The sequence below is a fragment of the Saimiri boliviensis genome, chromosome 14 (assembly GCF_048565385.1).
Source record: "Saimiri boliviensis isolate mSaiBol1 chromosome 14, mSaiBol1.pri, whole genome shotgun sequence".
Classification (NCBI taxonomy): domain Eukaryota; kingdom Metazoa; phylum Chordata; class Mammalia; order Primates; family Cebidae; genus Saimiri; species Saimiri boliviensis.
This window is the reverse complement of record NC_133462.1, coordinates 16,094,496-16,120,480: the sequence shown is the minus strand read 5'-3', so window position 1 is coordinate 16,120,480 and position 25,985 is coordinate 16,094,496. Positions and strand designations below refer to the sequence as shown.

Sequence of the window (25,985 nt, the reverse complement as noted above, 5' to 3'; positions counted from 1 at the left end):
GTAGATGGGGTTTCTCCATGTTGGCCAGGCTGGTCTCGAACTCCTGACCTGAAGTGATCTGCCTGCCTTGGCCTCCCAAAGTACTGGGATGACAGGCGTGAGCCACTATGCCGGACCAGCAGTTTCTATCTGTTTTTAATTTCTTGGTTCAAATTCTGTAAGGAATAGTAACGGGGGGATTAATTTTGGCTCCTTTAATACCCGCCTGGCAGGTGCTGAGTCAGTGGTACCTGTTACCACACAATGACTCACAGGTTATCACTCACGGACACCCTTCTGACTCCGTTTCAGTCTGTGACTCAGGAGGAAAGGCTCTGGGGCCGCGCCAGCCCCCTACACAAACCCTTGTTTCCCAAGGGGCGTTATATTCTTCCTTTATTGGCTGTCCTTGTATAATACAAATCTTCAAGTTTAGATACAAAAAAAATCTGGAAATAAAAGATAGAAAAGTACCCGCCAGGCACCCCTTCCCCTTCTTCCCGGACCCCTCCCCAGCGGGCACCATCATGAGGTAACTGCGCATCTTCCTCCCTTCCCGCCTCCCTGCCTCCTGGGCCCCCAACTTGGCCCCAGTCCCCATGAGACCTTGGCCCAAGGAAGACATGGGCCCCAGAGTTGGAGGGTGATGGGGGTGAGTTCAGCATTGGCAGTGAACAAGTGTGGGCAGAGGGCAGCCCTTAGCTTGTGCTGTGTATGGGGGGAGGAGACGACCAGATTTGGGGTGGGCACTGGTGTGGGGCCCAGGAGAGCCCCTGAGCAGGTGTCCCCCCTCCATCCTGTCCAACACTGGAAGGCGGGAGGTCAACAGAAACTGGGAAATGAAGTGTGAACCGAGGGCATTCAGTGGGATTGTGGCCAATCCCCTGTGCCTGGGGTGGGGGAAGGGGGCATTGCCAGCCTAAGTCCGGCAGTGAAATGGTTCCCTTAGCCAGGCTGGGTCCGTCCCTGAATTCCATCCTGTTGCAACCTGGGCGTCACAATGTTCGTTCTGTAGTGGTTGTGGGGTGGTTGAGAGAGGTGGGGGTGTTGAGAGGGTGTTGAGGGGCACAGCCCCAGGGAGCAGGGTTAGGGAAGAGGTTGTGCCTCCACTCCCAGGCATGGGGCACGTGGGGTGGGCGGGGCGGCTCGGGCTACAGTTCAATCTCGAATGTCTTCTGCAAGTCGCCAGAAAAGGGGTTGGAGGGTTTCTCTACAGCGGGTTTGCCTTCTAATGCCGCCCACTGGGCCTCAAAGGGGTCCAACTCCGGGGCTGGGGCAGGCGCTGGCTCCGGGGGCCAGGGGGCCCCATTGGGGCGAGGGCGGGCCTGGCTCCCAGGGGCACTGGGTATGGCAGGGGGCGGGAAGGCCCCAGCTTTCCCAAGCAGGGTGGCAGGCTGGGGCTGGACCTGGGCAGCTGAGCAGAAGGCGTTGGCCACCATCTGTGAGGGTGTGATGCCCACCACGGGCACCCGGGGCATCGGTGGGTAGCCCAAGCCCGGGTAGGCGGGCACAAAAGGGGGCTGCATGTGTGGGGGTGGCAGGAACACGGCCACCTGGGTGGGTGCCGTGTCGAAGGGCCCTACGGGGGCAGGGAAAGGCTGGAGGGCGGGAGGCATGGTGGGCACAGGGGACACGGAGGCTGCCTGCTGCTGCTGCTGCTGTTGCTGTTGCTGCTGCTGCTGGGCCTTGGCCACCTGCGACACCTCCTCCAGCCACCGCTCAGCCTCCGAAGGTGTCCGCTTGTGCCCGGGCTGGAAGGCAGCTGCAGGGGGCACAGAGGGCTCACCCCAGGCAGAAGTCCCTGGAGACGGGAGAGGGGCAGGTGAAGGACAGGGGCATCAGCAGAAGAACTGCATGGTGTGGGGAGCAGAGCACAGACTCTGAAGCCAGACCGCCTGCCTCTGAGTCCCAGCTCTGTACCTCCCTAGCTTGCTGACTTCAGGCAAGTGACTTCACCATGCGGGACCACATAATGATTCTGGAGTGATAAGAACATAGAGTTCTGAGCCTCTACGGCCTATGATGGGAAAGTCTAAGTAGGACTGACATCCTCTCTGCCCCACTGCCCTTCTGACTGGTCAGTGCCAAACCTGGGATTCACTATTTTGTTTTGTTTGTTTTTTGAAAGTCTCACTCTGTTGCCCACGCTGGGATGCAGTGGCCCTATCTCAGCTCACTGCAACCTCTGCCTCCCAGGTTCAAGCAATTCTCGTGCCTCAGTCTCCTGAGTAGCTGGGGTTACAGGTTATATTTTTTGTATTTTTGGTAAGAGGTTTCACCACTATGTTGCCCAGGCTGGTCTCAAACTCCTACCTCAAGTGATCCTCCCGCCTGCACCTCCCAAAGTAGCAGGATTACAGGCGTGACCACACCCGGCCAGTATTCATGATTTTGAATATCACCCTTGATTCTCTCATACTTTCAGAATGTATTGTTTTAGGAGTTAAGATTCTAAGATTGCATGGCTCTTTCTCCAAATGTATAATATTATCCTAACGTAGTGAGTAAGGCTTGATGGTTTCAGGTTGGGCTTTCTAAGATTCGTGAGTTCTATATTTACAGTGTTTGGGATTCTAAGGTGCTCCTGTGGTTATAGGATAAGCCTATGGCTCTAAGATGATACATGGTTCTCAAGTGAGTCCATGATTCTAAAACGATCTCTTGGCTCTAAGGTGATCCCAAGATTCTAGGATGAGCCCGTGGCTCTGAGATGACCCTGTGGTTCTAAGATGATCCCATATCTCTAAGATAATTCATGGTTCTAAGGTGATCACTTGATTGTAGGTGATCCCATGGCTCTAAGATGATCCATAGTTCGAGGATGATCCCATGGTGCTAAGGTGATCCCATGGCTCTAAAATGATCAAGAGCACTAAGATAATCCATGGCTCTAAGGGGATGGCATGATTCTCAGGTATCCCATGGCTCTAAGATGATCCATGGCTCTAAAGTGATTGCATGATTCTCAGGTAATCCCATGATTCTAGGGTGATCCCTGGATCTAGGAGATCCCCTGGCTCTATGATATGTATGGTTCTAAGGTGATTCTCAGGTATCCCATGGCTCTAAGATGATCCATGGTTCTAAGGTGAGTGCATGATTCTCAGGTAATCCCATGGCTCTGAGATGATCCCTGGATCTAGGATGATCCCCTGGCTCTGAGGTGATCCCTGGTTCTAAGCCTGTAGGATCCCAAGACCCCTGGAGTGTCTGGGTAGCTGTGGGTAAAGGAGGGGGTGCGGGAGGGACATGCAGGGCATCTGCCTAGTAGATAGCCTGGCTTTACCTGTTGTGGCAGGTGGTGGCCCAGGTGCTGGCACTCCGGCACTGGCAAACGACGAACTGATCTGTGTGCACAGAGCGTTGATGCTGTCACTGTCACCGGCGCCAGGAGGCTCCAGCTCAGGCACTGGGAACAGGGCAGGACAGAGGTCAGCAAATAGGCCCAGGCCCAGGCCCTGCTACAGCCCTGCCCTTTACCCCACACTCTTGGTGGCCCTGTCTTCTGATCTGGATCCTTTCCTGCTGTAGTAACTAAGTGGCCATGGCCACCAAATAACTGTGCATATGTGTCACATCTGAGTGGCAGAATGACCAAGGTAGTGTGTAATATTTGACAGCTGACAGTGAACAGGGACCTCAAACCAAGGACCTCAAGATCTGTGTGCAGCCACAAACCAGAAGAGATGTAGAAAACATTTAGCGACATACATTACTATAAAAACATGCCCAACCGCCGGGCGCAGTGGCTCAAGCCTGTAATTCCAGCACTTTGGGAGGCCAAGGCGGGTGGATCACGAGGTCGAGAGATCGAGACCATCCTGGTCAACATGGTGAAACCCTGTCTCTACTAAAAATACAAAAAATTAGCTGGGCATGGTGGCGCGTGCCTATAATCCCAGCTACTCAGGAGGCTGAGGCAGGAGAATTGCCTGAACCCAGGAGGCGGAGGTTGCAGTGAGCCGAGATCACGCCATTGCACTCCAGCCTGGGTAACAAGAAAGAAACTCCGTCTCAAAAAAAAAAAAACATGCCCAACCACGTGCACAGCAAGGACGTGGGCCCAGTCTGAATGGATGCTGGCCACATGGCTGCTCACTGGCTGGGGATCGTTTGTGCAGCTCTGGGCAGAGAAGTGGGGCCCTGTGCACCCCACCTGGCCTGGCCTATAGCAAACATCGTAAGAGCAGAGATGCACCTTTGCCAGCAAGGCAGGAGACACCAAGCAGGCAAGGTGGCCCCGCAAGGGTGTGGGGTGAGTGCGGTACCCATCCAAATAAACAATTAAGGACTGCCATGTGTGATGCGGGACAGATGTCTGTGACTTTTTAGCCAATGGCTGCCTCCAAGGGGCCATGTAGATGCTCCAGTGAACATCACAACTGGCCGCAGGAGGCAGCAGGTGTGCTGTGGGGGCCCAGGTGGGACAGCCATTGCTGACAGTGATTGTGCACGTTCATCCAAACAGGCTTGTGGCTTGAGGGTGTGGCGCCGGAGTGTGGCTGGAGTCTGAGTGTGTGGCATCCTGATGGGTGACTCCCAGGGGTGAGAGCATCCGCCGTGTGATGTATGAGTGTGTTTGCAGGTGTACATGAATCTGTGCATGTGGCTTTGGCATTTGCACAAATCTGGGTGTGTGGTCTGTGAATGTGTGTAAATCTGGGTATGTGATTTCTTTTTTTATTTTTATTTTTTTATTTTTTTTTGAGACAGAGTTTCGCTCTTGTTGCCCAGGCTGGAGTGCAATGGCGCGATCTCGGCTCACTGCAACCTCCGCCTCCTGGGTTCAGGCAATTCTCCTGCCTCAGCCTCCTGAGTAGCTGGGATTACAGGCACGCGCCACCATGCCCAGCTAATTTTTAGTATTTTTAGTAGAGACGGGGTTTCACCATGTTGACCAGGATGGTCTCGATCTCTTGACCTCGTGATCCACCCACCTCGGCCTCCCAAAGTGCTGGGATTACAGGCTTGAGCCACCACGCCCGGCCGAGATTTCTTTTTTTTAAAATATTTATTTCTATTTTTAAGACAGGGTCTCACTCTGTGGCCCAGGCTGAAGTGCAGTGGTACAATCTTGGCTCACTGCAACCTCCCCTCCCAGGCTCAAGCAATCCTCCTGAGTAGCTGGCACGACAGGTGTATGCCACCGCACCCGGTTAACAATAAAGGTTAATTTAAAGCATTTTTTTTTTTGTAGAGATGAGATCTTGCTGTGTTGCCCGGGCTGGTCTCAAACTTCTGAGCTCAAGTGATCCTCTCGCCTTGGCCTCCCAAAGTGCTGGGATTACAGGTGTGAGCCACCACATCTGGCCATGTGTGACTTCTGACTCTGCAATTTCGGAGTGCGTGTGACTTGAGAGTGTATATGACTCCGAGTTTGTGACTTCCTGAGCATGTGTGACATGTGTGAGGGTGTGACATCTATATGGGTATGGGAAATTTCTCTGTGGCAAGTCACATCCAAGTGAGCATGCAGCTGGCCACAGGAGGGTGAGGCTTCCAAATAAATCCTGGAGCTCCTGCCACCTCTCAGGAGAGCGTGTCACAGCCTGGAGAGTGTGCCTGACGTCAGGCTGCATGAGGACAGCAAACGTGAGGGTGTGTGACGGCCAACGGGTGCTGCAGGCGTGGAGTGAGTGTGCGTCACTCTCAATAAGGGTTGGCATCTGTTCCACGGTTACCTTTCAGAGCAGCCCAGCCTCCTGGATATAACTCAACATGCTCCCACAGCAACCCCCCAGGCCATAATGGGTAGGCGACACAGATTTGGCATCGAGAAACAAGAGAGTGGGCCAGACCACATGGCTTCACTGGCTGCTGGCGGGGAAGATAGCCCTTCTCCCTGCCTCCCTCAGGCAAAATCTCAGTAGCATGCCAACTCTATCTTCTCCCCTTCCCATGGCAGACATTGCTTTTAATTCTTTTATTTTTTTGAGGCAGGATCTCACTCTGTTGCCCAGGCTAGAGTGAAGTGGTGCAATCTTAGCTCACTGCAGCCTCAACCTCCTGGCTTCAAGCAATTCTTCCTCAGCCTCCTGAGAAGCTGAGACCACAGACATGCACCACCACACCTGGCTAGTTGTTGCACTTTTTTTGTAGAGACAGGGTTTAGCCAAGTGATCTACTTCAACTGATCCTTAAGCCCCTACTGGGCTCAAGTGATCTGCCTGCCTTGACCTCCCAAAGCGCTGGGACCACAGGCATGAGCCACTGCACTTGGCTAGACATCACTTTTAGATCGCGATCTACGCCACCTGTCTCCTTTCCCTGCCCATGGCAGAGACTAGTAATCAAACACAATGCTTTTTCCCCCACGGGCTCTTTGCTCACCTTACCTGTCACCTGGCCAGACCTCATGGCTCCTCTGGCCAAGTGCTAGAACAAATAGATCCTTGTAACTCCATCTTCCCCCAAGTAAAACAGGACCTTTCTATCTCCTCTCTCCTACCACCACCCATGGCAGACACTATCAATCAATTATGATGTGCCATTCCTTTTCTTCATGATGGGTACTGGCTCTGCTTAACTCTGTGCCCACAACCAATGTCCCTCCCTGATCCATCATTAAGGCCCTGACCCATGGCCTCTCTGAGCTCACTGGTGCCCTGTACATCATGTTTCTACTGACCAAATTCTGGGAGTCTCCCCTGTGGCTAAAAACGTAACACTCCTGCTACTCTCTCTTCTCCCTTGCCCACGACAGACACTGTAAGGATCTCATGATTGCTAACCAACCACAATGTGCACCATCCTTCTCGTGTTCCTTAACCACAGCAGATGTTGCTAATTGATCATGATTTGTGATGCCTTTTCTGCCATCCCTTGATGCTCCCTGCCCTAGGCAGACATTGCTAATCCATCACAATCCTTTCCTCTGAGGCTGAGGAATACCTGTACCCTTCACCTAGCCAGATCTCATGGCCAAATGCTTGGAGGGAGGGAGCATTAACCTACAGTGCTTCAGTCTATTCCTGAGCAAAAACAGGCCATCTGTGTTGCTTCTCTTCTTTCCCTGGCCATGGCAAACTTCCTTACCCATGCCAACTTCTTTGTTCATAGCAGGCTTTGCTAACCAATCATGATGGGCATCATCCTTCTCCTTTTCCTTAACCACAGCAGACACTGCTAATTGATCATAATTTGTGATGCCTTTCTGCTAACCCTTACTCATTGCAGACATGGCTTATCGATCCTGAATTCTGCCATCTCTTTCCTATTCCTTGCCCATGGCAGACATTGCTAATCGATCATGATATGTTCCACCTCTTTCTCCTTTGCCCACGGCAGGCAGTGCTAATCAATCACAGTGTGACCCACCTTGCCTCCATCCCTTGCCCACATCAGGTAGTGCCAATTGAGTCCAATGTCCTTTCCCACTGGGCCCAGGGCTCACCTGTGCCCTTCACCTGGAAGTCAGTGCGGCGCTGCAGTGTGGATGGCAGCTCATTCAGCCGTAGGCTCAACTGCCGTTTGAAAGGCGAGTTCTTCTGGCTGAGTGCTGGGAACCCACGGAAGGAGCCCTGGCGAACCAGCTGCTCCAGCGGGGCATGGCGCCGGGGGATGGCAGCTGCAGTGGTACCTGCAGCCACAGGAGTGCCTGCCTCACCCTTCTCACCGGGGGAGGTGGTGGCTGGTGTTGGGGACACGTGCCCAGGCTGAGCAGGGCCAGGAGCCACAGTGGGGGCTGCTGCTGTCTCTGCTGGAGACGTGGGGGAGAAGGATAGTTAGAGATCTCACCATGGCATTTGAGGCCTCTCCCACCTGGTCGTCTTCATCATTCTCCAAGGCTGCCTTCCTTGCCCAGTGAGTCCTGCCTTTAAGCTGATCAGGGCCCTGAGACACCCCTCACCCCCAACCAAGTCAAGATTCCCTTCCCCAGGACGCCCCTAGATAAACCATCCCCCAGGCGCAGCCTCTGCGTCTCTCCAGGTTCCTGCCCATGATCTGTCTTGCTCTGCAGCTCTCATCATTCTTCCCTCTAAGACCCTCTCTTTCCCTTTCTGACCATTTAATAGCAAACACTTATTTGGTGCCGGAACAACATTACCAGGCATGTTCCAGATGCTTTGCCAGTATTCACTCATTCCATCCACACGACCACCCACAAGGTTGACATGATCCCCATTTAACAGACGTGGAAACCGGGGCCCAGCAAAGGCCCAGTGTGATCTGCCCAAGTCACACTACTAGGAAGGGACAGGCTGACTCCAGAGCCCAGGCTCCAAATGACGGCCCCGACCTGTCTGCCTCTGGCCTGTCTCTGCATCTCGTGTTATCTTTCTCTGACACTGTTGCCTGGTCTCCCACTTCCCAGCCTTCTTCCCACCTCAAGTAGCTCCTCCCTTCCTCCAGTCATTCTAGACATGGCTCCGATACTTCATCCTCTGAAAAGCTTTCCAGATTATTCCAGTTCCTCAGCCTGGCCCCCTCCACTTGGAGTCTGTCCTCTGTCCTCCGGGAGGAGACCTGACCTCCCCACTCAGCAGGAGAGGCAGGCTCTTCAAGGTCAGGGCTCCCCTCACCCCTGCCAAACCACAAGCACACACCTATTTTCCTACCAGGGCCTCCCTGAGCTGCAGCCTGAAAGCCACGGAGATTGAACTCAGGCCCAGAGAGACCCTCCCAGAAGGATGTCACCCTGTGCTGCTTCTCCCATCGCCCAGGGTGACACAATGGGGCACCCCCGCAGGCCTGGCCCAGGGCAGCAAAAACAGCCCAGGACAGGTTGGAACCAGGAAACTACCTGTGCCCCTACTCACTGTGTGACCTCAGGAAGTCCCCTCCCCTGTCTGGGCTCCAGTCTGCCAACTAGAAACCTGGGTAAACATCTCAATGCTACCTCCCAAGCCTCCAAGAGGATCATTTTAGGTCGTGAATGTTAAATGCTTTGGAACCCAACAAAAGCGTGGCTGGGTGCAGTGTCTCATGCCTGTAATCCCAGCACTTTGGGAGGGCGAAGTGGGCAGATCACTTGAGGCCAGGAGTTCAAGACCAGCCTTGCCAACATAGTGAAATCCTGTCTCTACTAAAGATGAAAAAAAAAATTAGCTGAGCATGGTGGCACATGCCTGGGATCCCAGCTACTTAGGAGGCTGAGGCAGGAGAATCACTTGAACCTGGGAGGCAGAGGCTGCAGTGAGCTGAGTTCACACCATTGCACTCCAGCCTGGGATATAGAGCGAGACTCTGTCTTAAAAAAAAAAAAAACTTAGCTGGGTGTGGTGGCGGGCACCTGTAATCTCAGCTACTCAAGAGGCTGAGGCACACAAAACCAGGAGGGAGAAGTTGCAGTAAGCCAAGATCACACCACTGCACTCCAGCCTGGGTGACAGAGAGAGACTCTGTGTCAAAACAACAACAACAACAACAACAATGTCCTTCTTTTTTTCCCCCTTACAATCCAGGATCCAATTCAGGATCGCATCTTGCATCTATTAATACTTGCCAAATTTCATCAGTCTCCTTTAATCAGGATCAGTTCCCAATGGTAAATTCTTTGTAAATTCTAAGCAGTGTTCTCCCAAAAAACTTAAACTAGAATTCACAGTAAAAAATAATAATTATATGGTGACTTGGGACATACATACAAATATATATATATTTTTTTTGTTTTTTTTTTCATACAACTATATTTTATTTATTTATTTATTTATTTTTTATTTTTTATGTTTTTTTGAGACAGAGTGTCACTCTTGTTACCCAGGCTGGAGTGCAATGGCACTATCTCGGCTCACCGCAACCTCCGCCTCCTGGGTTCAAGCAATTCTCCTGCCTCAGCCTCCTGAGTAGCTGGGACTACAGGCACGCGCCACCATGCCCAGCTAATTTTTTGTATTTTTAGTAGAGACGGGGTTTCACCACGTTGACCAGGATGGTCTCGATCTCTCGACCTCGTGATCCACCCGCCTCGGCCTCCGAAAGTGCTGGGATTACAGGCTTGAGCCACCGCGCCCGCCCACAATTATATTTTAAACACAAGTACAGGGTTTTGTAACTTACGAAGTGCTTACCATTTACCTAGAAAGTTGCTTTTACTGCCGGGCACGGTGGCTCACGCCTGTAATCCCAGCACTTTGGGAGGCCGAGGCGGGTGGATCACGAGGTCAAGAGATCCAGACCATCCTGGTCAACATGGTGAAACCCCATCTCTACTAAAAATACAAAAATTAGCTGGGCATGGTGGCGCATGCCTGTAATCCCAGCTACTCAGGAGGCTGAAGCAGGAGAATTGCTTGAACCCAGGAGGTGGAGGTTGCAGTGAGCCGAGATCGCACCATTGCACTCCAGCCTGGGTAACAAGAGTGAAACCGGCCGGGCGCGGTGGCTCAAGCCTGTAATCCCAGCACTTTGGGAGGCCGAGGCGGGTGGATCACGAGGTCGAGAGATCGAGACCATCCTGGTCAACATGGTGAAACCCCGTCTCTACTAAAAATACAAAAAATTAGCTGGGCATGGTGGCGCATGCCTGTAATCCCAGCTACTCAGGAGGCTGAGGCAGGAGAATTGCTTGAACCCAGGAGGCGGAGGTTGCGGTGAGCCGAGATCGTGCCATTGCACTCCAGCCTGGGTAACAAGAGCGAAACTCCGTCTCAAAAAAAAAAAAAAAAGAAAGTTGCTTTTACCAAGTATGTTTCAAATTTTCTTGATGGCAATCCAGAATAAGAGATACTTTTTACATGGTAAGCTCTTTGTTTTTGTTTCCCCACCCCTTCACCGGCCTTTTTGTTTTTTTAGACACAGGGTTTCCCCTTGTTGGCCAGGCTGGTCTTGAACTCCTGACCTCAAGTGATCAGCCCACCTCGGCCTCCCAAAGTGCTGGGATTACAGGAATGAGCCACCATGCCCGACTCTGCATGATAACCTCTTACACACACACACACACACACACACACACACACACACTCTCTCTCTCTCACTCAAAAGTATCATTAAGTTATATTTAATCCTTATGCCATTCAATATACTCTGATATTTTCTTTTCTTTTTTTTTTTTTTTTTTTTTGAGGTGAAGTCTGGCTCTTTCGCCCAGGCTGGAGTGAAGTGGGGTGATTTCGGCTCACTGCAACCTTCACTTCCCGGGTTCAAGCAATTCTCCTGCCTCAGCCTCCCAAGTAGCTGTAATTACAGGCATGCACCACTATGCCTGGCTAATTTTTGTATTTTTAGTAGAGACGGGATTTCACCACATTGGCAAGGCTGGTCCCAAACTCCTGACCTCAGGTGATCCGCCCACCTCAGCCTCCCAAAGTGCTGGGATTACAGGTGGGAGCCACCGCACCTGGCCTCTCTGATATTTTTCTGATTCTCTATTTCATTGTTTTAAAATTAAATGAAATTTTTTTTTTTTTTGAGACAGGGTCTCTGTCTGTCACCCAGGTTGGACTGTGGTGGCGTGATCATGGCTCACTGTAGCCTCTACCTCCTGGGCCCAGGTGATCTCCTGCCTCAGCCTCCTGAGTAGCTGGGACTTCAGGTTGCACCACCACGGCTGGCTAATTTTTAATTATTGGGAGAGACAGGGTTTCCCTATGTTGCCCAGGTTGATTTCATTTTTTAAAATGCCAGCCAAATGGGCTGGGCCTGGTGCTCCACACCTATAATACCAGTGCTTTGGGAAGCTGAGGTGGGAGGATAGTTTTAGGCCAGGACTTTTGAGATCAGCCTGGGAAACACAGCAAGATTCAATTTCTACAAAAAAATAAAAATAAAAACATTAGCCAGATGTCATAGCACATGCCCATATTCCCAGCTACCCAGAGGCTGAGGCAGAAGGATTACTTGAGCCCAGGAGTTTGAGGCTGCAGGGAGCTGTGACAGTGCCACTGCACTCTAGTCCGGGTGACAGAATCAGACCTCAACTCAGAAAACAAAACAAGACAAAGACTGCCAGCCACAGTGCAGCAAATTGGCTTCACAGGTCTTGATACACAGGTCGAAGCCCTGAGAAGGTCGGGTGTGGTGGCTCACGCCCGTAATCCCAGCACTTTGGGAGGCCAAGGAGGGCAGATCACCTGAGGTTAGGAGTTTGAGATTAGCCTGGCCAACATGGTGAAACCCCATCTCTACTAAAACTACAAAAAATTAGCCACACCTGTAATCCCAGCTACTTGGGAGGCTGGGGCACAAGAATCGTTTGAATCCAGGAGGCGGAGGTTGCAGTGAGCCAAGATCACATCACTGCGCTCCAGTCTCGGCGACAGAGCAAGACTCTGTCTCAAAAAAACCTAAAAAAAAGAAAAGCCCCGAGAAGCCCTGATTGGCAGAGAGTAAACCACCTGGTGTGCCCTTACAATACTGCCCAAAGAACTCCTTCCATGGAAGTTGCTTTATTTGTTTATTTATTTTTTGAGACAGAGTCTCACTCTGTTACCCAGGCTGGAGTATAGTGGCGCGATCTCTGCTCACTGCAACCACCACCTCCCAGGTTCCAGAGTTCCTCCCGCCTTAGCCTCCCAAGTAGCTGGGATTAGACATAGGCCACCATGCCCAGTTAATTTCTGTATGTTTAGTAGAGACGAGGTTTCATCATGTTGCCCAGGCTGGTCTCAAACTTCTGACCTTAAGTGATCCACCCACCTTGGCCTCCCAAAGTGCTGGGATTACAGGTAGGAGCCATGGTGCCCGGCCCGAAGCATGCCCTGCTTTGTAAACTGCCCTGTACCTCTGCAGCCCCTACTCCGTCCGACACTGGGTCCCCTGTGCCCACTCTGTGACCTGACGGTGCTCAGGGCAGCACCCACCTTTCTTCTTGTCTGGGGCCTCTCGCTCTGCAGGCCGCCCACCCCCAGACAGACGGAAGGAGCCCTCGCGGGCGAAGCTGGTGCGGCTGGCATCGAAGGCGGCCGTGACCCCACATTCCTTTTCCCGTCGCTGTTTTCGCTCCAGACAGGCGGCAAAAGCACAGCCCACAGCGTGGCTCAGCCTCTCGCCCTGTGGGAAGAGGATGGGTGGGGGTTCAAGGCGCTGTGCAGTGCAGCAGGGGGCCAGGGTTGCTGGGTTACAGCCACTAAATGCCAGGTCACCCTGGATGAGTCCCTGCACTTCTCTGGGCCTCAGTGCTCCTCTGTACCACGAGAAAAGGCTGGAAATGACAGCTCCAAGTGCAAGAAGCCAGAAACCAGCCAGTGGCTGTTGTATGGCTCCACTTACCAGAAATTCTAGAAGAGGCAAAACTAATCTGTGGTGAAAAACGTCAGAACAGACCAGGAGTGGTGGCTCTCAACTGTAATCCTAGCATTTTGGGAGGCTGAGGCGGGAGGTTTGCTTGAGCCCAGGAGGTCGAGGATGCAGGGTGCTATGATCGCGCCACTGTACTCCATCTTGGGCAACAGAGTGAGACTCTGTCTCAAAAAGAAGTCAGGCTAGGCACAGTGGCTCACACCTGTAATCCCAGGACTTTGAGAGGCCGAGGCAGGTGGATCACTTGAGACCAGGAGTTGGAGACCATCCAGACGAACCTGGTGAAATCCTGTATCTACTAAAACTACAAAAATTAGCCTGGCCTGGTGGCATGCACCTGTAATCCCAGCTACTAGGGAGGCTGAGGCAAGAGAATCACTTGAACCCAGGAGGCGGAGGTTGCAGTGAGCCAAGATCGTGCCACTGCACTCCAGCCTTGGGTGACACAGCAAGATTCCATCTCAAAAAATAAAAAAAAAGGAATGAACTGATACAAGTGGCTCATGCCTGTAATCCCAGCACTTTGGAAGGCCAAGGCGGGTGAATCACTTGAGTCCAGGAGTTCAAGCAGCCTGGGCAACATGACAAAACCCCATCTCTACAAAAAATACAAAATTAGCTGGGCATGGTGGTGTGTGCCTGTAGTCTCAGCTACTCAGGAAGCTGAAGTGGGAGAATTGCTTGAACCCAGGTTGCAGTGAGCCAAGATCACATCACTACACTTCAGCATGGGTGACAGAGACCCTATCTCATTTAATTAATTAATTAATTGATTGATTAAAAACATTGCCAGGAGTGGTGGCTCATGCCTGTAATCCCAGCACTTTGGGAGGCCAAGGCAGGCAGATCGACTGAGTTTAGGAGTTCGAGACCAGCCTGACCTACATGGAGAAACCCCCGTCTCTACTACAAATACAAAATTAGCTGGGCATGGTGGCGCATGCCTGTAATCCCAGCTACTGGGGATGCTGAGGCAGGAGAACTGCTTGAACCCAGGAGGCAGAGGTGTGAGCCGAAACTGCGCCATTGCACTCTACCCTAGGTGACAAGAGTGAAACTTTGTGTCAAAAAAAATTACACTAAGTGAAAGAAGCCAGACTTATATGATTCCAGTAAATGAAATATTCAAAACAGGCAAATCCATAGGGACAGAAAGCAGCTTACTGGTTGCCAGGGGGCTGGGGTAGGGGTGACAGGGAGTGAATTGCCTAAAGGAGATGGGGTCTCCTTTAGGGGTGATGACAATGTTTCAGGACCACATAGAGTCGATGGTTAAACAACACTGAAAATGTATTAAATGCCATTGAATTGTACACTTCTAAATGATTAATTTTATGTGAATTTCACCTCCAGAAAAAAAAAAGTTGAACTTGGGGAATCCTGGGAATTCCACTGCTTAATGCTGAAAACTTCCTGTTTCCTCAGAAGTAGGAATGAATTCATCCAATCACACTCTTTACCCAGAGGAGATGGTCCTGCTCTTTTCAGGCTTTCATTCTCATCCCCAAATAGTTTTCTGGGTTTTTTAAGTTTTTTTTGTTTTTGAGACAGAGTCTCGCTCTGTCGCCCAGGCTGGAGTGCAGTGGTGCAATCTTGGCTCACTGCATCTTCCGTCTCCAGGGTTCAAGGGATTCTCCTGTCTCAGCCTCAGGAGTAGCTGAGATGACAGGCATCCGCCACCACGCCCAGCTAATTTTTCATAGTTTTAGTAGAGACAGGTTTTTACCATGTTGGTCAGGCTGGTCTTGAATTCCTGACCTCAGGTGATCTGCCTGTCTCAGCCTCCCAAAGTGCTGGGATTACAAGCATGAGCCACCGTGCCCGGCCAATACTATTTTTTTTTTTTTTTTGTGGGGGACGGGGATGGAGTCTCACTCTGTTGCCCAAGCCGGACTGCAGTGGCACAATCTCAGCTCACTGAGACCTCCGCCTCCCAGGCTCAAGTGATTCTCCTGCCTCAGCCTCCCTAGTAGCTGGGACTACAGGCCTGCGCCACTACATCTGGCTGATTTTTTTGTATTTTATTAGAGATGGGGTTTCACCATGTTGCCCAGGGTGGTCTTGAACTCCTGAGCTCAGGCAATCTGCCCGCATCAGCATCCCAAAGTGCTGGGATTATAGGTGTGAGTCACCTCACCCAGCCCTCACATGAATACTCTAAATTGGGAACTGTGAGTATACTCTCTTCTCCAGATGAGGAAACTGGACACACAGAGATGAGTGACTTGCTCGAATGCAGGAAGCTTGCTGGGGTGGGGCTGGGATGCCAGGGCATGGGAGAGAAGAGTCGGCCAGCTGTAGCAATACTCACAGAGTCCTTGAGTGCCAGAAAACAGTGGCAGATCCAGCGGCGAGTGGTCCCGTCACGGCAGATATAGGAGAAAGCCTTGTCCAAGTTGCGGTCAGGAGCACAAAAGGAGACCTTTTCGATGGTCTGGTCGACCAGAAGATCCTAGGAGGGGCCAGGGAGGCCAGGAAAGGAGTGTGAACTGTCTTTCAAGTGTCCACTCAACGTTCTCTGTGTCTGCTGACATCTCGTCCTGAATGGGGTGGGGACCCAGCAGTCACTGAGACACCCCGTGCCCTGCCTACAGAGGGTTCCCAGATCAGAAGGAAGACCAGACCCATCATGAGATGGGCAACCCAGAGTCACAGCCAGGCTGGTGATGCAGGAGGCCCAGGCAGAGGTGTCAGGGTCGGGACTGGGGAGGCACAGGCACAGGGGCCAGGGCCAGATGGCAAAAACCAGCTTGGGGTCAGTCAGGGAAGGCTTCCTGGAGCAGGCACTAACTAGGAAAAAAAGTCAAGGAACAGTATTTTGGGCTGAGGGACTGCCTGTGCAAAGGTGGTGATCTTGTTCTGTCATTAACCCAACTCTCAGCCCGGGGCAGGCTCTGGGGTGGGGGCAGGGGATTCAACGTGAGCAAACCAATACCCACATCATGGCCTCATAGTGCTTCCTTCTGGCTGGGCAGGGTGACACTAAATACTTAATGGCTAACATTCATTGATCTGAGCTATACCAGACCCCATTTAAATAAATTTTTTTTTTTTTTTTTCAGATGAAGTCTTGCTCTGTTACCCATGCTGGAGTGCAGTGGCGTGATCTCGGCTCATTGCAACCTTCGCCTCCCAGGTTCAAGCAATTCTCCTACCTAAGCCTCCCAAGGAGCTGGAATTACAGGCACATGCCACCACGTCCGGCTACATTTTGTATTTTTAGTAGAGGTGGGGTTTCACCATGTTGGCCTCTCGAACTCCTGACCTCAGGTGATCTGCCTACCTAAGCCTCCCAAACTGCTGGAATTACAGCCATCAGCTGCCGTGCCCAGCCCATATTTTAAAATTGGCTTAAAATTATTTAGTATAGGCCGGGTGCGGTGGCTCAAGCCTGTGATCCCAGCACTTTGGGAGGCCGAGGCAGGTGGATCACGAGGTCGAGAGATCGAGACCAACCTGGTCAACATGGTGAAACCCCGTCTCTACTAAAAATACAAAAAAAAAAAATTAGCTGGGCATGGTGGTGCGTGCCTGTAATCCCAGCTACTCGAGAGGCTGTGGCAGGAGAATTGCTTGAACCCAGGAGGCGGAGGTTGCGGTGAGCCGAGATCGCACCATTGCACTCCAGCCTGGGTAACAAGAGCGAAACTCCGTCTCAAAAAAAAAAAAAAAAAAAAAACTATTTTGTATGGACAGTGCCTCGCTATGTTTCACAGGCTGATCGTGAACTCCTGGCTTCCAGGGGTCCTCCCAGCCAGAGACCATTTCAAATAACTGCATATGCTTTCTCATTTAATGGTACGGTCTATTACAATCCCTATTTTTATTTTTTTGAGACAGAGTTTCATTCTTGTTGCCCAGGCTGGAGTGCCATGGCACAATCTCTCGGCTCACTGCAACCTCCACCTCCCGGGTTCAAGCTATTCTCCTGCCTCAGCCTCCCAAGGAGCTGGGATCGCAGGCACCCGCCACCACATCCGGCTAATTTTTTCTATTTTTGGTAAAGATGAGGTTTCACCATGTTGGCCAGGCTGGTCTCAAACTCCTGACCTCAGGTGATCCACCCTCCTCAGCCTCTCAAAGTGCTGGGATTACAGGCGTGAGCCACTGCTCCCGACCTATAATCCCATTTTTTAGATGACACATCTGAGACCTAGAGGGGTTAAATCTCAAACCCAGGGTCCCTAAGCTGGTATTGGAGCTGAGGCAGCTGCTCCGGTCTCTCTCACCCACAACCTATGCCAGTTCCCAAATAATCACAGCATTTATTCCTGAGTTATGATGTCAGAGGGAGCATGCGGCATCGTCTAGAAGGTCCCTGAGGGAGTGATGTGCAGAGGAGGCAGGAAGGTGTCCTCAGCCCCCATTCCAGCAGGTGGGCAGACAGGCCCCCGGCGTCCACCCCACAGGCCCCTACCTTAGTCTTGTCATCTACCACTCGGAGCCCATCAGCTGACACCCACAGGACAGACTTCACGGACTTTCGGCCCATCTGCGGGGAGGCAGGGGGACAAAGGAGCCAGGTCAGGGCGCCTCTCCCTGTCTGACCTTGCCCCCTCCCTCGAGCCAGCCCCTTCACTCACCGCCTTCAGCTTCTTCACCGCATCTTCACACACGTGCATCCCCCGGGACTCCTCCACCTCCACATGGCCCAGGTACTTGGGTTGGAGGGAATGGGGGGACATGAAACAGCACAGTAATCATTCTCAGCATTCACTGAGCATCTGCCACGCAGCAGGCAATATTCTAGGCACATGGCGTGTGTGTAATCATTCATTCTGCACCACAGCGCTACACGGTGGAGACCCCATTCCTAGTCTAGACACGCAGATGAGGAAACTGATGTACGGCTCGCAGCAGTGATTCCGCTCTGGCTGTACCTCTGGGCCCTAACGCGGCTCTGTGGTCCTCCCGAGAGCCAGGATTTGCACCTCTGTGCCTTAGGACTGGCCCTGGGCCACGCAAAGCTGCTCTGCCCACCCTAAAGCGGCTAGAAAGAGCCTGGGCCAGTCCCCATAGTGACTGATGGGAGTTAGGGTACCTGAGCCCCAGCTCCCTCACCTGCAGGTGGGATGACTATTGCCTCAGATTCCCCAGGGGAAGGCAGTTGCACACAGCTGTAGTGTTGTTGTTGTTATTGTTGTTTTGAGATGGAGTCTCACTCTGTCACCAGGCTGGAGCACAGTGGTGCGATCTCGGCTCACTGCAACCTCTGCCTCCCGGGTTCAAGTGATTCTCCTGCCTCAGCCTCCTGAGTAGCGGGGATTACAGGCGTGTGCCACCACACCCAGCGATTTTTGTATTTTTAGTAGAGACAGGGTTTCACCATATTGGTAAAGCTGGTCTTGAACTCCTGACTTCAGGTGATCTACCTGCCTTGGCTTCCCGAAGTGTTGGGATTACAGGCGTGAACCCACCGCACCACACCCAGCCCACAGCTGTAGTTTTAATAACACACCCTTTACAGGCTGCCTTACTTTCGTCACTCCCAGCGCCATCTCCTGCACCTCCCAAATGAAACGGTCACACTCAGAGTCTGCTTCCGGGGCAAGGGAACATAAGGTGGGGAAGGGGCTGTCACCATGGTCAGTCATCACCCAGCCAGGAAGGGGCTGAGCTCCATAGTTCACGCCATGAATCCTGCTCTCCCTCTCATGAGAGTGTCAAAGTGTAGGGTATGGCTAAACCAGAACGCTCTTAATAGTAGAGCTCATTGCAAATGCTATGCATGACATGACGGCTTCCAGGTAACACTTTGCTAGTACCAGAAAATGTGATTTGTTTTTTTGTTTGTTTTCGAGATCAAGCCTCACTTTATTGCCTAGGCTGGAGTGCAATGGCACAATCAAGACTTACTGCAGCCTCGACTTTCCTGGACTCAAGTGAGCCTCGGATCTCAGGGACTACAGGCGTGTGCCACTGTGCCTGGCTAGTTTTTGTGAAGACAGGGTCTCCCAGTGTTTGCCCAGGCTGGCCTCAAACTCCTTGGTTCAAGCAATCCTCCCACTGCAGCCTCCCAATGTGCTGGGATTACAGGTGTGAGCCACCATGCTTCACAGTTTTGTTCTTTTTTTTTTTTTTGAGACAAAGTCTTGCTCTGTTGCCCAGGCTGGAGTGCAGTGGCACGATCTCAGCTCACTGCAACCTCTGCCTCCAGGATTCAAGTGATTCTCCTGTCTCAGTCTACCAAGTAGCTGGGACTACAGGTGCCTGCTAACATGCCTGGCTAATTTTTAGTAGAGACAGGGTTTCACCATATTGGTCAGGCTGGTCTCAAACTCCTGCCCTCAGGCGATCTACCTGCCTTGGCCTCCCAAAGTGCTGGGATTACAGGCATGAGCCTCTGCGCCTAGCCGGACTCACGGTTTTTATTTTTATTTTATTTATTTATTTATTGAGACAGAGGCCTGCTCTGTCGCCAGGCTGGAATGCAGTGGCGCAATCTCGGCTCACTGCAACCTCCGCCTCCTGGGTTCAAGTGGTTCTCCTGCCTCAGCCTCCTGAGTCGCTGGGATTACAGGTGTGCACCACCACGCCCGGCTAATTTTTGTATTTTTAGTGGAGATGGGGTTTCACCATGTTGGTCAAGCTGGTCTCAAACTCCTGACCTCGTGATCCACCTGCCTCGGCCTCCCAAAGTGCTGGGATTACAGGCATAAGCCACCAAGCCTGGCCACCTCACGGTTTTTAATACCAAATTCAAATGACTTCAGCTCGTGTCCCCACCCCCCCCCCCCCCAGCCCACTCACCCTGACCGGGAAGCTGCATGTGCCCTTGCGAACCGCATCCTCATCCGCCTGCCACTGGTGCGGGCGCGACGCCTCGGGCACGTAGGCTGGCTTCCTCCGCCGTAGGCTCTGCCGTAACTTGTTCATGGTGCCCGCCCCGTCTGGTAACACAGGACAGTGGTGTGGGTCAAGGGCGGGGGGTAAGAAGGTGTGGAGCTCCATGTGGAGGGACCAGTGCTCAGGGAACATGGGGTCAGATAACAAGATCACTGGAGGCAGGATTACAGGGTCACTCGGGAGGCACACCTGGGATCAGCAGCTCAAGTCAGGGGATGCCGGGAAAGGAGCCAACAGAAGGCAGGGAGTCCGAGAGCTGGGCTCTGGGGATTCAGAACCATGGGGCTAGGGCACATGGAGGTCTGGGGTATGGGGCACGTTTCAGGGCATCGGAGGTCTTCTTGTCCATGTGGCAGACTTCCTCACTTCCTCATTCCCAGGACCGTGAGGATCCAAAGGATGGGAAGTCAGCCACAGGAGGGTATGGGGGCTGGAGGGCACAGGGCTCAGGCGCCACAGGTCAGGGGTTTTTGGGGTGTGAGAGTCAGGCAGTGGAGTGATCAGAGGGCAGCAGAGGAGCTGAGAATTCCATGGGTCGGGGATGCAGGAGTCAGGTGCAGGTGGTGTCAGCATGGGGGATGGTGGCTTGTCTCTGGAACTCTGAGACGCAGCCACTGTGTGACGACTGTGTCTAATCCCCAGGCAAGGCTTCTGGGGCCTTGTACCCACAACTCTCAGAGGCAGGGCTGTGGGTGTGTGGAGTGGACGTGGAGGTGGCCAGCCACTACGACAGTCTTCACTGACTGATCAGCCATTCTGACAGTCCCAGGACTGGGAACACCAACAGTAGAGGGGGACTCATGTGTGTGTGGGGGGGTGTGTGTGTGTGAGCTGGTGTGCAGTGCGATGTTCTGGAACACCGTCTGTGGATCTATAGCTGAGCATGCAACGTCTGTGAGTGTATTTCTGAAGGCTGTGTAAAGAATGCATGTCTGAGGATGGTGTATGATGGTGTGCATCTGTGAATGCTGTCCGTGACATGCATCCAGAAGTGTGGTTGTTGTCTGTGACTCTGAGTCCCTGAAGGTTGTTGCTGAACAGCACTGATGCCCAAGAGTGGCTGTGAGTGTGAACGTCTGATGTCTGTAACCGAGAGTACCGCTGTTGTCTGTGAGAGCTTGTGACTCTGTGCCTGTTGCCTGTGAGGATGTGTCTGTTTGAGCAGGAGGCTGTGGCCTTTGAAAGGGTGTGCCCGTGGCTGTTATCCACGTAGCTATGTCTCAGTGTGAAGGTGTGGCTATTGTCTGTGATGACATTGCATCTGAGAGTGCATCTGAGGGACCCACGAGACTGTCTGTGTTCAGGAGCACAGCTGTTGGGGGCCGTGGCTGCTGTCTTAAGAGCGTGGGTGTCGCACAGAGGGTGTATCTGTGTGCAGTGGTGCATCCATGAGGGTGTGAGAACATGAGCCTGTCTCTTAGAGTGTGTTCATGAGTGTTATTTGTAAGGATGCGACTGTTGCCTGAGAGAGTGCTGGCTGTTCTTGGTGAGACTGTGTTTGTGCACAACTGTAGCTCCTTGTGAGAGCCTGGGCCCGTGGGTGCCGTCTTTGAAAGTGCAGCTGTCATCTGTAGAAGTGTGGGTCTGTGTGTTTGGCCAGACTGCGAGAATGTGTCTCTTGAGTGTGCATCTCAGAGTCTGTATCCAACGAGCTTCTGTGGTCAACCGTGAGTCTGGGTGTTGTCCCAGACTCCCAGTACATGGATATGTGTGTGTGTACTAGTGTGATGAACATCTACTGGAGCACGTGTTCGAGTGTCACTGCATTAGCAAGTGTGTGTGATCTGAAAGAGATCATCTCTCTTGTGTGTGTGTCTAACCATATGTCTGCAGATATGAGTGTCTGAGAGTGTGACCCTGTCCCTGAGGCTGTAAGGGTGGCAGGGTGCGTGTCGGTGCATGAGTGGGGCTCCGACAGTCGCTGAGGAAGATGCCTGAGAGTGTCCACTCATGAATGGGAGTAAATCTGTGTGACCCCAGGGACAGCTCCTCTGGCTGTGCTAGGCAAGACCACATACCCATTCAGCCCTGCCCTATCCCAGGCCGATCACTCACCTGGCTCCGTCCTGCAGGTTTCTGGGGGCCCCGGGGCCCCACAGGGGGCTGGGGGCAGATGCCGCTCAGGCCTCCGGGGTCCGCCCTGCCCGAGTGGGGGAGGAGAAGGTGAGAAGTTTGTCTGGGGTGGGGCTCGGTCCACCACCTCACCCCCACTTTGGACTTCAGCCAGCCCCCTCCATCTTGGGCTTCCTGATGAGTCCTAGTTGTCCTAGCAACCGTTACCAGGGAAACCAGCCACCTGGTTCCAAGGGCCCAGGAAAGAGTAGGTATGTCTGCGGGGCATACGTTGGGGATGTGCTGGCCTTAGGAGAACCTCACTGCCCAAGGGCACGCTGTGAGAGTGGTCTTGCCCTCTAGATGCATGTCCAGGGCTACACGCGTATGGAGTTGGCTTGTGTCTACAGGTGTCCCTAGCATCTGGCCACAGCTCTTCACACTTGGTTACACACAGACACAATCACAGCTACACACCTCAGATCGCACAGATACACAGAAACAGTCACAGCCCCAGAAAGCTGCCAATGTAAATAAACATCTGGCCACATATTCATGTTCAGACACACACCGTCTCTACTACAGACATTTGTCCACATGCATGGAGCGTGTCCCGGCCTGCTTAGTCCCCACCACAGACAACTGACCACACCACCCACTGAAATGTGGTTGCTTCCACATTCTCAGCCACGTACAAAGAACGGGGCCCAGACACACCCACTAGAGCCGCACATGCACGGCCACACCCAGTGACAGCTATGTTTCCTCAGGCACCCACCCAAGATACTGACGTCATAGGCCCACCCAGATAGAATCACACCCAGAGTTCACCCATTTGGTGACCCCGTCCCACACGGACACAACCGCAGCTATACACACTTGTCACATGTCTCTCCACTGCTGCACACTGACATCTGGCCACAGATGCACATGGACAGACACACAGTTGGTCCCATGGAGACCACACACAGGCACAGTTGCACGTGGACATGAAGCCTCAACCAGACCAGTCACACCAACACACTGTTTTTGGCCACACACTGTCACATGGCCTCACATACGCAGTCATAGGTGCTCACATCTGGTCACAGCACCATTCACACAGTCTATGTTGACAACCACACTCATAGGGACAGTCCCCAATACACAACTACACACGGAGGTTCTGATGGCTACAGCACGCAACCACCCACAAACAACTGTCCCCAAGGATGGCCACCCTCAGACACAGCCATACACATTCCAGAGTGGTCCTTTGGCATGGCCACAGCATCAGTGTCCACATGACCCAGCCACCTTATCATGGTCATAATCCCATCACCCAGTGTCCCATACACAGCTGTACCATGTCACGCCAACACAGTGAAACATATAGCCTTTCTTCATTCAGGCACACGAGTCACAGAGACAAGTATGTGGCCACATGAAATCACAGCCCCATGTGGACAGGTGCACAAAGTCACAAGCCCCACCTATACACATATCTCACACACAGAGACATAGACACACAATTTCAGTTTCCCACGTCACAAGTACACAGTCCAGTGTATGCACAGAAATGCAGTGACCGGGACGTGGCATTTATAGCTGGGTTTACAAAGAAGATACAGGTCCTGATAGAGTCACGTGTAGTCAGGGGCCAACCTCCTCATCACCAAGTCACACATTCAAACACAGGTAGTCCAACACACACACACACACACACACACTCACACACAAACAGGCACACAGCTACAGACCCCACACTCTCACAGATGATGACATAGACACAAGCAGATGTAGTTACCCAGACTCACAGACATGCAGGTCACATACAGGAATATAGTCACATCACATACACACCCCTACAAACACAGTTTCCCAGCACCAGCAAGAGACACAGCCATAGCTTTAGTCACACACAAATAAACCCTCTAAATAGCCAGGGTTTCAGACACAAAGTCAAATACATAACCTAAATCACACATAAAAGGTTAGAAATACACGTAATCACTCATTATTACACACACAGCTAGATACAGTCATTTATATTAACACAATCCCAGTCGCACAATCAGACATGGTTCTGCATACGCAACCACTGTCATATACAATACTGTCACACAACCCCAGCCACAAAGACACAGTGTGACTTCAGATACAATGGCAGTCACACAGGCAGAGTTGCACAGACAGGTGTGTGTCACTCATGTATATAAAATCAGGTAGAAACACAACTATAAACATTCTCAGTCACTAGGAGGGTCACACAGGCACATGGAGCCACAGACAACTCCACTCACACACAGTCACAACTCCACCCACGTCCTGTCAGTCACACACATGCCCACCCCCAGACTCAACATATACTGTCACATACCCAGTTATAGTTACTGAGGCATACAAACACAGGGTTACAAAAGACATAATCACAGACAACCAAAATCACAACCATGCACACCTCCAAACACAGACAGACTAAAAAGTACAGGATTCTGCACCGTGAGCAGCTGTCAGACACACAGACACAGTCACACAAATACTAGGGTCACACACACAGGCACAATCATAGACACCACCACATACAACCACAAGCACACACACAACGCAGGATTCCTCAGTCACCAGCCGCAGAGTACGCACACGCACACACACACACACACACACACACAGAGCCACAGTCACACAACCACAGGGCACACTCCTAGCCACCTCCCCATCGCTTGCTTCCCCCCTTCCCCCCAGGTACCACACACAAAGCCGCCGTCACCGTCACCGCAGACGCTGCAGACAGACAGGGCTGCTCCGGGTCCCTGGGGAGCCGCCCCCAGCCCAGCCTGAATCCTGGAGCTTGGGGGGCCAGGTCCGGGAGGAGGAAGCGGTACCTTGTCTGCGGGTGGGGCCGCTCTTAGACAGCTGGGCAGCCCTGGGGACAAAGGGGGTGGCCTAGGGGTTCCTGTGCCCTGGGACCCTTGACCAAGCCAAGGGGTGGAGGGGTTGGGGGTTGCCTGAAATTGTCCTTATTTTATTCAGGCTGGGGTGGGGTGCAGTTCCAGGCACAGGGACCTTGTTTTGAGAAGGGGCTGTGCCTGGGACACCGCCCAAGGATTGGGGGGATGCTGTGCCCAGGGTGCCTCTGAGGCCTGGGGGCAGGCTGTGCTTGGAGTTCCCCCAGGCCTTGGCTTGGTGGGAAAGCTGTAAGCAGTGACCCCATCCTCGAGACCGTGTCTAGGGAGTTGTTGTGCCGAGATCCCCTCAGGCAGGGAGGCGTAGGGATTGTGTCTGGAATCGCCTCTTGGAGGCCTTGGTTTGATACGGGGGCTGTGTCCTGGACCCCATCTCCATCCCTATTCAGTTCTAGTTGTACTTAGAATCTCTGCACCCCTGTCCTTGATTTTATGGGGGGTCTGTGTCCAGGATTTCTATTTCCAGGGACTTCGCAAGAGATGGCACAGAGGTCTGTGCCCAAGACCCCCGTCTCGCCGGCTTTGGCTTGTTGGGCCTGTTCCTGGACCCCCACCCAGGACCACCCTCTCCAGCCTTGGCACCCTCTCTCTCCATCCGGGAGCCGCGGCCGCCTCCCACCCTCCGCCACATCAGCAGCGGCGCCGCCCGCGACCCGAGCCCCCCTCTCCCGCCCTTCTCACGCTGGCCGCCGCGCTGCGGGACATCCAGGGCCCGGGCGCCCCCGCCTCCCGCGGCCCTGGCTGGGTCCGGCTCCCTGACTGCTGCTGCTGCGGTGGCGGCGGCGGCAGCTCGGTCTGACGCGGGCCAGGGCCCGGGGCCGGGGGATGGTGCGGGATGCACGCGCGCGAGCCTGCTCGGCTCCCGAGAGGATTCCGTTCCGGGGGCGGGGGAGCGTCCCTCGGCCTCGGCTCCCCGCCCCGGCCCCGCCCATTGGCCCGCTGCCTGCCGTATATGCCGAAAGGCCCCGCCCCGCCCCGGCGCCT

The 25,985-nt window shown here is 53.0% G+C and overlaps 1 protein-coding gene across 3 annotated transcripts; it reads right to left on the bottom strand.

Annotated features, from left to right (window-relative positions):
- Positions 1 to 374: 374 nt before the first annotated feature.
- Positions 375 to 25,985, bottom strand: NUMBL (NUMB like endocytic adaptor protein). Of its 3 annotated transcripts, none has more exons than XM_039465891.2 (10): positions 25,683 to 25,985; positions 22,060 to 22,144; positions 19,909 to 20,048; positions 17,742 to 17,816; positions 17,576 to 17,650; positions 15,470 to 15,610; positions 12,720 to 12,909; positions 7,373 to 7,675; positions 3,266 to 3,388; positions 375 to 1,780 (listed from the first exon to the last, which is right to left on the bottom strand). In XM_039465891.2, exons 1-10 carry the CDS (start codon positions 25,704 to 25,706, stop codon positions 1,131 to 1,133), a joined length of 1,806 nt encoding a protein of 601 aa, XP_039321825.1. In that variant the 5' UTR covers positions 25,707 to 25,985; the 3' UTR covers positions 375 to 1,130. The 3 variants fall into 3 exon arrangements, with proteins under 3 accessions (XP_039321825.1, XP_039321824.1, XP_039321826.1); XM_039465890.2 differs by having other exon boundaries at positions 7,373 to 7,678; positions 25,683 to 25,982; XM_039465892.2 differs by lacking the exon at positions 25,683 to 25,985 and adding an exon at positions 24,785 to 25,647 and having other exon boundaries at positions 7,373 to 7,678.

What these genes read in the sequence shown, in the direction of transcription:
- NUMBL (XM_039465890.2), bottom strand. Translation starts at nt 25,706, where the DNA reads ATGTCCCGCAGCGCGGCGGCCAGC. An exon ending in CGGTGAAGAAGCTGAAGGCG is followed by an intron (nt 17,651 to 17,741) that starts GTGAGTGAAGGG and finishes GCCTCCCCGCAG; the next exon opens with ATGGGCCGAAAGTCCGTGAA. An exon ending in CTTCCAGGTGAAGGGCACAG is followed by an intron (nt 3,389 to 7,372) that starts GTGAGCCCTGGG and finishes CCCTGTTCCCAG; the next exon opens with TGCCTGAGCTGGAGCCTCCT.